Source organism: Anarrhichthys ocellatus, unplaced genomic scaffold (assembly GCF_004355925.1).
Source record: "Anarrhichthys ocellatus isolate YVR2014 unplaced genomic scaffold, GSC_Weel_1.0 scaffold1380, whole genome shotgun sequence".
In the NCBI taxonomy this organism is placed as follows: Eukaryota; Metazoa; Chordata; class Actinopteri; order Perciformes; family Anarhichadidae; genus Anarrhichthys; species Anarrhichthys ocellatus.
Genome location: NW_022281354.1, coordinates 1 through 11,510, shown reverse-complemented (window position 1 = coordinate 11,510; position 11,510 = coordinate 1). Strand labels below are relative to the sequence as shown.

At 41.8% G+C, this 11,510-nt stretch overlaps 1 protein-coding gene across 1 annotated transcript; it reads right to left on the bottom strand.

Annotated features, from left to right (window-relative positions):
• Positions 1-4: 4 nt before the first annotated feature.
• Positions 5-9,377, bottom strand: LOC116377539 (apolipoprotein L3-like; the record flags this gene model as incomplete). The annotated part of the gene is made up of 5 exons (XM_031839185.1): positions 5,575-9,377; positions 4,809-4,871; positions 2,220-2,687; positions 2,023-2,142; positions 5-752 (listed from the first exon to the last, which is right to left on the bottom strand). Coding segments are annotated over exons 2-5 (1,350 nt in total), but the record flags the coding sequence as incomplete, so codon positions are not given.
• Positions 9,378-11,510: the final 2,133 nt, after the last annotated feature.

The window sequence follows — 11,510 nt, the reverse complement described above, 5'->3', positions numbered from 1 at the left end:
GTGAGACTTCAGTCTCGCTGCCTTTGGCCAGACTGATGCTGTCTTTAATGATGAAGAAGATATCCATGCCAAGGAAGAGAGCATTGAGCCCAATGTTAAATTTCCTGGCTGTGTTTGAGAGGGCAAGGGACCCCTTGACTACTGCCTGACCAATATATGGTATTTCTGACGACACCCTGGAAATGCTACGTAGTGCTTTTGCTTTCTGCAGTGACTTTAAAGCAGAGATTTCTGTAATAAGTGAATTAATGCCATGTGCAACTGGCCCCAGCTGAGAGAATACCTTGTCATATTCTGCTTTCAATTGACTGTTAAGAGCTGGTTGAAAGGACACCTCTCTCAGACAATCCTGGATGCTCTGCACATCCTCCATGAAGCTCTGGAAGATCTCACTGGCTTTGTTTTGATGTTTACAGTTTACGCCAATCTCTGTGGCAGTGGTGACCGCACCGTTGACTCCGCTGGTAATTCCCATCCCCATCCCAGTCATTGTCAGAACTAGAGAAAGACCAGCTGTTACAGGAATTAATACCAAACCAGCGATGGCAAGCACACTTCCAGCTGCCCCCACTGAGCTGCCTGCCACACTAGAGATCTTTGCCCCCTTATTCATCCTGTCTAGCTGAACAGCATTCTCCTCCAGGTCTTCCAGAGACTGAAGCATCCTGGGCCTTCGCTTGTTGAACTCACTGATGAAGTCAGAACATGACACTTCCTGGAACAAGAACACCATGCGGAAGGGCTGGTAGTCCCTGGGGAAGAGGAGAGACACAACATAAAAAAGAAAATGTATAGATTTTCGAAAGAATAGCTTATATATATATAAATAAACGCCTTTAACAAATCATTGATATTTGGTAATTTTTTTACTTTTCAGTCTCTCTTCAAAAGACATTGATGATGTTGCACCAGCTTGTATTTTTTAAGTAACTACACTGAACTTGTTGCAGACTGACATGATGTCAGTATCAAAGTTGGAGGATGAAAACTACTGGGAGACCCCTTGTCTAGATTCACGTTAGTGTGCACGTACACTGGTTCGCTACAAAGTTATCAATATGAAAATATTCTGTGTTTGAGTACAACTCCATATCATCACTGTGGTCTGAACTACAACATACTACACCTGTGTTAGTGTTTATTGCTAGCAGCACGGGTCTGTGGATGGCAATGTTGGCCGGTCAGTCGACCGGTCCTCCACAACTATTGGATGGATTGTCATGACATTCGGTAAAGATGTTCATGGTCTCCAGTGGATGAATCGTTATGACTTTGGTGATCCTCTGACTGTTCCTTTAGCGCCAGCAACAGGTTGATATTTTCGGATTTGACATTTTGACCAGACATTCATGGCTCATTGCTCATTACTCCTTTCAACAGGCTGAGCTCCACCAGTATACATTCACTGGCTGTGAGCACACAGCTGCAGCTGCACAGTTAATGCTCAGACTACGACTACAGTTGTGGTCTATACCTATGATGCCACAGTCTGAAAAGTGAAGGTGCTAAGGGCTCTTTGATTTGTCCTCATAGGAGAACCCTGTTTGGTTCCTGGTAGAACCTTTTATAAAGGTTCCCACTGGAACCCTTTCAGACTAGCCTGGTCTCCTAAAAATGACTTCCCCATACAAAGAAACTGTGGTGTGACTGATGTTTTAAGGGAAATGTATTTAGTTGTGGATTATGTTTGCTGTTATCACAAATAAGTTTCAAATGTGTCCATGGTGGTGTTCAGAACCCATTCAGGGGGTTCTACTGAGAACCCTTTTATATTCCAAGGGTTTCATCTAGAATAGGGAGGAGAGCGAGTAACGTTTGCAGCAACAGTAATCACCTGTTATTATAACATACTGAGGTTCCTTTTAGTTCAATTATGGTGCGTTCATGCTCCATTCAGAAAAAAATTAGTATTGGACGAAGGTAAATTATGATGTTATCATGATGTGATAAAATGTAATCTTGTAAAATTTAGTTTTGGCGAAAAACTTGAATAGAACCAACCTATACATGGGAGATGCTTACCGGATTTCCTTGAGCTGATTAATGTGACAAAGCATTCTTTGCATTTCATCTTCTGACAAATCCACATCGAGGTCCACCAGCGTTTCGTCATTCATCTTCAGGCAAAAGTCACTGAGGAAGCTGTGAAAGACACGGTTGCTATAAATTGAAATATAAATATGAAAACAAAATGTGTTGTTGGTGAAATGTCTCTTTACCTTTTCTTTAACGTCGTACAGATGTTCTGGGTGGTCTGAATGTATTTGTTCAGCTGATATGACAGCACTTCCACATTCTCAAGTTTGGGAAGGAAGACACTTGCATCTCTTTTAAACTCGAGGAGGAGAGGGCAGATTATACGTGCAGCAAAGATGACACCCCAAACATGTTCAGGTCTGATCCCTTCTGGCAGATGTAACACCGGGTTCTCCACCGTGAACACATGGAGTGAGGTGACCGCCAGATTCTCCACTGCATCCAGGAAGCAGTCGAGCTTCTCCAGACCTCCCCGAGTGTCCTCCAGCACAGCAGACAGCTCTTGTTGATCGGTGACTTTTCTCATCTTTGTCCGCTCTGTCTTCCTTGCATCCGTCCATATAGAGAGACTCTCACAGAATCCTATCACTGTGTCAATATGGCTGAGGGTATCTTTGATGTACTGGCACAAAGCCCTCTGCAGGTTCTCTCTGTAACATGTAGACTAATCTCAGTTAGGGGAAAGGGGGAGGGTCTTTTTGTTTAAAGGAGGGCAGATGGATTACTGAATGGGCCTCACTGGCCTTCACATACAAAATGCTACTCAAAAAGACACTGTAAAGGACTCTTAAGAGGTTCTGTGAATATTTCCTACAAACCTTTTACTTTGCAAGTTACCTAAGTTAATCACTTCCTGCTAGCTTTTATTTTGTAAGTGTATTTTGTAAGTCAGAGTATTGTAACTTGACTTCGCATAAAGAAAATTACGAAAATTGACTGTGGAGACTGAAGGAAAAGTGTTAAAATAAAATATATTCTTCTGAAATAAGAGTTTCCTAATTAACGGCTAAGCACCTAGCTGGAACGGGAACAAGGTATTGTGTTTATTGTGTTCATTGTGTGTTTGATATATTACTGTTTCAACTAGATGCTGATGTTAGCTTAACAGGTATAGCTAAATGACTAAACTGTAATTACAAGCTAATGCTAGATTTTGGTTTAACATATGCTTTTGAGAAGTATACATGAAAGAAAGTGTTTGATTAATGCTCACATGTATATTTAAATGTCATTTTCTGAATGTTTAAACTCGTAAGAGCTCATTTATGTTTGATCTGTTCTGTAGCTCTTACGGTGTCTTCTGGAGAAAGGTCATAAGGAGAGAAAGGTAAATTTGTGTTCATCAAAATAAGGATGACGATTGAACATGAATAAAGGCCTCTGGAAACATCAGTACGCGTCACCATTATCCGGCTGGGGTCCGCTACAGACACTAAACCAAACAGGAAGACTCAAAATGACCACAAAGAAACATCAACACAACAAGAAAAAGAGGCTAAACAATCATGAAGTCCGTGTGTCTTGCTCCTATGTAGAAGGGCCATATTGTCTCATAATCCGCCCATGAGGGAGGGTATAAAGTTACTTGACAACTGACTGCAGGACAATAGTTCATTAAGTGATTATTATGATTAAATAATTATTTATATTTTATCTGCATTAAGTGCAAATAAAAACACTTCATGTATGTAAATGTCTATTGTGACATATAACAAATAACACATCTTTAATATGCATTTGATTTTGACTGAATCAAAGCCCTCATAAAAAGGTAGGTGTATGTGTGGAGAACTAGGGCTGCAACAACGAATTGATAAAATTCGATTATTAAAAGAGTTGGCAACGAATTTCATTATCGATTCATTGTGTCGCGCGATTATTACGCCACTCAATAAATCGCGGAGATGTTTGAGTATAAAAAAAAAAAAGTTGAGTTGAGCGCGGAACAAAAAAATAAAAAAGAGCAGAGGTAGAGGAAAGACCATCGGAGAGACCCGTAATGTTGTTCTGAAACACATGGCGGAGGCAGAGAAATCAGTACGACCTAATGCCGGGTTCACACCAAACGTGGCGCGAATCATTCGCCACATCATTGCACCACACTGCTCCCTATATACTGGGATGGGTCAAATGCAGGGACAAATTTCCCCTTCCGGGATCAATATAGTATAATTAAATTAAATAAAATTTTAAAAAATTAAAAAATTCGCGCTGCCGGTCTTGCCAGGGACTATTTTTGTTCATTCGCGCTGGACGCGCCGGAGAGGGGGCGTGGCAGCCGTTCAACTGTCCGCCATTAACCATGGAAAAAATAACCTCAATTTCTGCTTAGTACGTGTTGTGGAAGTCACAGATATCCCGGGAAACTAAACGCCGTCATGTCTGGTTCATAACATTGTCCAGAGGAGCTCTGTGGATTTTATCGAAGTGTATTCACTGTGTCTATCAAGCCACAGGGCGCTGTTTACTACAGCTGTATGAACACAAAATACACTGATTTGGCTGTGATTTAACGGCAATAAACCGACAAAAAGGGACTCCGAAATAACTACGTAATGATGCCGATTTGTAGGCTACTTGTCTTATCAATGGAGCTTGGATGGGTCGGTGCTAGGCTATGCTAACATTGTAGCAGCTCCACCAACACTCAGAATCACGTCATCTAGACGTAAATACGGCAGCGTCTATTCATTGTTTGTACCATATGGTTTACACACACAAGCCACAAACTAATTTGAGGTTTTGCTGCAGCAAAAATATTCAAACTTTACCTTAGTTCCGACATCCGTTTGTCTCCGCTTGGTACGCTGTCTACAACTGTCTTCAGATATTACCTGTGGAGACAAAATGTTAATAAAATGATAATTATGAAACAAACTGAAATACTATTAATAAATAGCACTGAGTGAATAACCTTGTGTGACCAAACTTCAATATGTACAATTCACTGCGTTAAGTTTGGTTTTGCTTTCATCTCTTAATATGAGCCACACCCACCTCTGTCTTTAGTTTATTCAAGGCGAAGCAGAACTTTATTCAACTGGGTTATTGATTAACAAACATGTGTAACAGCATTTACTGAACACTACAGAGATGAACGCTGAGATCGCTGTTGTCCTCTGCAGTCGTCTGGTCTCAAGCTCTTCTTCTTGATGTTGTGGTAAATTGGGGCGGATACATCTTTCACTTCTTTCATTTTCTGCTCTGTATTTTTTTAATCTAATATCCGTATGGTTTCTAATTATTTCTTTGTCTGTCTGTAAGAGGAAGTCCCAGAGTTGCTCAATCATTTAATTAATCCTTCATTTCATTTCGTTAAGATATATAGAACATTATCTTGTTTATATTGTAATTGCTTATATTGTTTATGTTTTTATCATGTAAAGTGTCTTCGAGTACCTTTTAAAGGTGCCAGTGAGGTGTGAAATAAGATTCATGCATTTAATTAGATAATCCGATACACCGTCTACTAATATTTGAGGCTTTGCTGTGAAAAGAATCTGGAGTCTTGGCAGCAGTAAAAATATTCAACTTTACCTCCGACGTCTGTTTGTCTCCACTTGGTACGCTGTCTACAACTCCTGGCTTCAGGTCCGTGTCAGACTGCTGCCAGCTCTCTTTCTGCAAGTCACGATCCACGGAGTGTTTCTGACTCTGCCACTTCAGCCAATTAGATGACAGCATCTTGTCTCGCAGGCTCGAGGGCGTATTAGAGAACTTGGTACGCCCATATGCAAACCTACGCCCTACAGAGAGACATTAAATGGGGGGCGACTGGCTAAGTGGAGATCAGGGTCGATTCCCGGCTTCGCTGGTCACACTGATCATTCCCTCTCTGTGTTTGTGTACATCTGCAAACACGCGCATGGGGGAGGGGGAGGGGAATGGTGGTTTCTTCTCTTGACCACTGGAAATGAGGAGGCTGAATAGCTACAAAGATCAAACCCAGTGAAAGGGAGTCATTGTGGCGAGAGGAAATGGCCTCTGACAACGAGCACAGAACAAACAGAAGGAAGCCATCAGCGGACGAGTGCGAGCACCAACGAGATGCTGAAATTAACGAGAAAGTGCCCTGGCTTGTGCGTGCGAGTGCGAAAACGCGTGCCTGAGAATTTGTGTGCACAAACATGAGCCAGGACATTTGCAAAAACACCAGCAGCTCGCCTCCGCCTTTCAATCCAACCCGCTAAAAGAAGGGGGTCCTTATTAATGCTAATTAACATCAACGACAAGTTGGGGCCATTAGTCCGGCTAATCCCCCGTTCATTTTCCCCTCTCGCAGGAACCCTGCTGGACAATTCTTACCCAGTCGCAGAAAGGACGCATTGTTAACGGGCACAGCATCAAAGATACGGACCAGAAATGAGTTGCCTCCATTAAGGCCTGAGATTCTGTCCTGATCCGAACGCTCTGCTCAAACAGCCGTGGAGTAAGAAGGGGGGGCAGGGAGGTCAAGCCTCACGTTTAGACTGCTCCATCCGATCCATCAATGACTCGTTTGCACTCTTTCATGATCCCTGGCCATGTCATGGAAGTTCTAAATATACGTTCGTACACATAGAAATGCACATCATGCACACAGAACTTGTTATCATTACCGTCATCATCTTCACAATCCTCATCATTGTCCTCATCAACAGGGAGGAAGAGACGGGATAGAGAGTCAAAGAGAGGGTCACAGCCATGTGTTTCTGTCATTTGCCCCCTGACTCTGTTTTTATGTGGTGTCTGTTTGTGCTTTTCCGTCTCTTTAAATAACATTTCTTGTGTTTGGACTCTCACCTGCCTCAAAATCTCCATCTCAACTACCGTCCCAAAAGGCTGTGATGCGGCAGTAAGAAAATATGACCTGATAATCTCGTGTAACTGATGTAAGTTCCTCGTTATTGGCAGTGACGGTTGTTTGACACATTTGATCAATTTGTGTTGGCTCAGCTTTCATTCAGATTCAGAGCTCTACACATTTTATTTCAGACTTCAAATAGAAATATTGACCAAAATTCTCCCTCAAATCTTTCATCTTGTGGTATTTGGTTGTGTTTTTAGTTTTGGTTTTATTTGCCCAAGTTTTGAAATATTTGAGATCAATAGAAATACAATGGAGGCGAGTGGAAGAAGTAACTTCTCCATTATCAAATCGTGTGTCCCTGTAACGGAACACTCTTGGACAGCTTTCATTAGAAAGTATTCTAATGAAAGCTGTTCATATTGAGGTCTGTTGGTTAACAATACATTTGTTACTGGAAAGACAGACTCCAGTTGAATGTTTTGAATGCCATGGTTCAATGCTGTGAGCACCACACATTTCAAATTTCATTCATATACCATTTCATTGGGGTGGTGGCAGTAATCTCAGAGATGAAGGCCAGAGTCATCTTAAAAACGAACCAGTGCCGTCTGTCCACATCTAGAAGCAAAAGTGCTTCTACTTGTTCTGAATGAGGCTAAAATAACCTGTAATCACAAAGTGGGGCAAGACAAGATGAATCATATAAATGGAGATAACAGCGCACACTTTCGGACATTCATGGTGTGGTACTCTGTTGTAAACATGCATTGTGTCATAAAAAGTTGTGTGAAGACTGAAAGATGAGAGCTTGAAGAAGTATTAATCTTACGCACATTTGTCACATCCACACATCTGGCTAATTACTACAGGAAGTGGGCAGGCTTGTCAGATTGACGGTTTCATTACAAAAGTTACAAGTTACAAGTTAAAACTGGTCTGGCGGAAAGGTGCGGGAGCGGAGAAGGTTTCAAATGCTGTTTGATCATCCGACAAGTACTTCGTTTGAAGTGTACTTATGCCTTCATCTCAAATAAAACAAAAACTATATTCATGGCTAGAAACCACTCAAGGTAAACTTGTAATTTGGGTGAATTCACCCGTTAAATGTCTCTGAGGAGGAAATAAGGGAAGTTCAGATATAGTTAGTCAAAAGACCGACAAACAACTTCAGCTGTTCAATGTGTTTTAGGTGGCGTTTCTAAGAGGATACACTCAGAAGATCCTCAGTATTTCTTTCCCAAATTGCTACAAAACTTAAAGCACCTTTAATCTGTTTTTTAGAACAATTAAAACGCGTTTTGTCTGTTTATGTAAATCTTAAAAATCTAACATAATAGGACACGAACATTTAGGACACAGGACCGCTCTGTTTTATCCCTGTACTTGTAAACCATTAGAAGCTGTGATATTTTACCTCACTTCTGGAATCAAACTAACTCAGATATTAAGTTGTTTACGTGCCTCTCCGTGATGTACTGAGAGTTTCCCCATACGTCTGACCCCGTCTCCCAAAATGCGTTTCTAAAATCTCTCTCCTCCACCATCTGACCGCTGCCATTTGTGCATTGTGTGTGTCCAGCATGACTGCTCTCGTCATTTTCCCCTTTGACTGGCCTTCACACAATGTAATCAGTGTTGCAGCGGTCTGAAAAGGCCTCTTGTGCAGTAGCTGAGCAATGCCGATCACCCCAACGCCTCCACAACTTTCCTTTTCCATTCAGGCGCTGTGGCAAACTGGCATGTGTCAAGCCACTTGATTTAGTGCTGTGTTTGACTGCACTGGCCCTTTTCTGAATGTCGCCTGTTTTGTATGGCCTCACTGTATTGGTAAAAATTGCCATGGCCGTAAGCTTGAAATTTTAATGTACAGACAGACGGAAAGAATTGTCCCACTGTATGTGTGGGTCATTTGATGTACTTCCAAATACACAAAAGCTGACTTATTCCCTAATTTTCTGTTTTTTTGAATATGAATAAAATGATGAAGTGAAGAATCAATCAAGATCGGCTCTCTAATGCCGAGGCATAACACAGAAAAATACTCGAGGACAAACATATTTTGCATTTCGTAATGTGAAATAAAGATCCAAGCCAAGTAAGTTTCAGGGAAGTGCCATGTGGTTTGAGTTATATTGTTAGCAAGTGGTGCTTTTAACTAGGTATAACTCTGTGTACTGGATCCCTAAACTGTAGCCAATCCATTAAGACAAAGCTCTCTTGATCCCTTTCTTTAAATCCTCCACCGTGGCTGATTAAATGTAGCCGATTTTCACGCCTGTGCCGTGGAGGCCGCGAGGCCTGAATGGCTCCTCACAGCACGACCACGGTGTGCTGTCACTCCAACAGCGTGAGGAGGAAGGAGAGGATAACCAGCAGGCTGAACAGTAAAGGCACATGTTTTAAGATCCTGGTTAGACCTTGATACTCCTGATTGATACATTGACTGTATGCAGACTGTCTTTGGCACGGACAACATGTCACATGTGATCTCTAGATTTTCCTTTTCTGCTCAGCATTCACGCAAACACACTCTTTGCAAAGTTTCTCCCCAAAGAAAAAATCAAGTCATGCCAAAATGTGATTTGTTTTCCGTGCACTTTATTAAGCAGACACCATCAAAGCAGCGAGAGAGCTGAACAGAAAAGTAGGCAAGGCAATAAATTACAACGCCGCTGGACCGTAATGATATAACATTGACTTAATTGGCTATTAGCAACACAAAGTTAGCTAACTTAACACATAAATTCTAAATTCTTACAAATACGTTAAACATACTTTGCTGCCATTTTCGACCGGTGTTCAAGTTACTCTCCCCCGCCTTCAGGCTTATTTATTAGGCTGCTTATTTCCGTAAGCTCTGTTCGTTACCGAGCTGTTTAAATTTGTCCAATACCGGTTTATGACCAACTACCTGCCAAACTGACATTCCCCTCAGTCTCAGCTGTAGTGCTTAGTAAATGTTAGCATGCTGCCACGCTAAACTAGCATGGTGAACATGGTAATCATTATACTTGCTTAACATCAGCATGCAAACATCATCATGTGAGCATGTTAGCATGCTGATGCTAGCTTTTAGCTTGAAGCATCACTGGATGTAGACTCATCAGACAGAGCGAGATTTTTATCTCCGCCAGGCGTAAGTTTATGTGTTCGGTCCTGTGTGTAATGACTGAGTGAGTGTGCACCTCTGTGTCTGTCCACACCCAATCTCACATTCTGACTCACACATTCTCAAAACACCTTTTATTGCCTGTTTCATACTGCCATTGACTGCCTGCTGACTCCTCACTCACCACTCGTAAGCGGAACCCAGCCGGTAGGGGCCGCTAATGATAACACAGCTGAGTGCAACACCAACCCAGCGGCTACTCTGCAGCCAGTAGCCTGTACGACTTTGATTCCGTTGCTTGTATAACGTCAGACGTTTTTGAAAATGAAATCAATAACCAGCCACATGCAGTCTTGGCTGGTAAAAAATGATTAAAACAGGATGTAGTATCTTCTATCATCTATCAGATTACTGACCTAGAGAGTGTCTTATTTCCTGCGTACTACTGTACTTGATTTCTCTGAGTAACCTGATTTCTTGCATGCATCGTTTGATGTGTTCACACCTTCATTTTTAACTGTATAGTTGAAATCAGATGAATAGATTCAGGTTTTATACTTCTATAATTTATTTTTATAGTATTGTGCTGATTAAGGCATCATTTTAAATTACGATGTTTAATTTCACCGACTGTTATAATAGTTCCCATGATGCATTGACCCTTTTCACCTCCTCAATCTTTGTTTCACGAGCCATTTCAAAGGAAAATAACCCAATTACAGGCAAATCCAGTAAATTCCTTCCCCCAGATCAGTCCAAACAAAGCATTACTTATGCATCACTTGACTCCCAATACGTGACCTTTCGGACAACAAACTGCCCTCCCCCATCTCCCTTCTCCAAAAAGGGTGTTAAGACCTGTCCCCACTCCCCCAAGGGAATGCTGGGAAAGGAAGGCCTCCACATCTGTCCCAAGCCTCGGGCGGAAAGAGTGAAGGAATGAGACGGAGAAGGAAACATTCCTTCATCCACAAGAAAGAAAGATAAAAAAAGAAGGAAAGAAAGAAAGAGAGGGGACCAACGCAAGTAGACGGGAAATAAAAGAATGAGAAAAAAGTGAGGGCTGTTATCTCCGACATCATTGAGAAACTGAAAGCAGACGGCGAGAGACGGACTGAAAATGAAAGAGTCATTTAAAGAGGGAGATATTTTGTGAATGAGAGATGGATTTTGTGGTCACTCAGTGGTGACCGCACTGTTGACTCCGCTGGTAATTCCCATCCCCACCCCAGTCATTGTCAGAGCTAGAGACACTCCAGCTGTTACAGGAATTAATGCCAAACCAATGATGGAAAGCACACCTCCAGCTGCTGAAAATGGAATCATAACAAAAAAGTTTGGTCCCTTACAAACAATATCTAACAGTTAGCAGCAGGAAATACCAAAATGAAAAATCAATCTCTCTCATAGACTATGTTAGGATAATGTCCAGCGGCATCAACGATAACCAAATTCAGAGCCATAAGCGTCCGCCTCATCATCCAAACGCTTCTGATAGTTTTTGTTTTAGCAGCAGAACTCTGAAGAGAACCAGAGAGCTGCAGAGTGGATTCTTCACTTCTCCCAGTGAGTCCA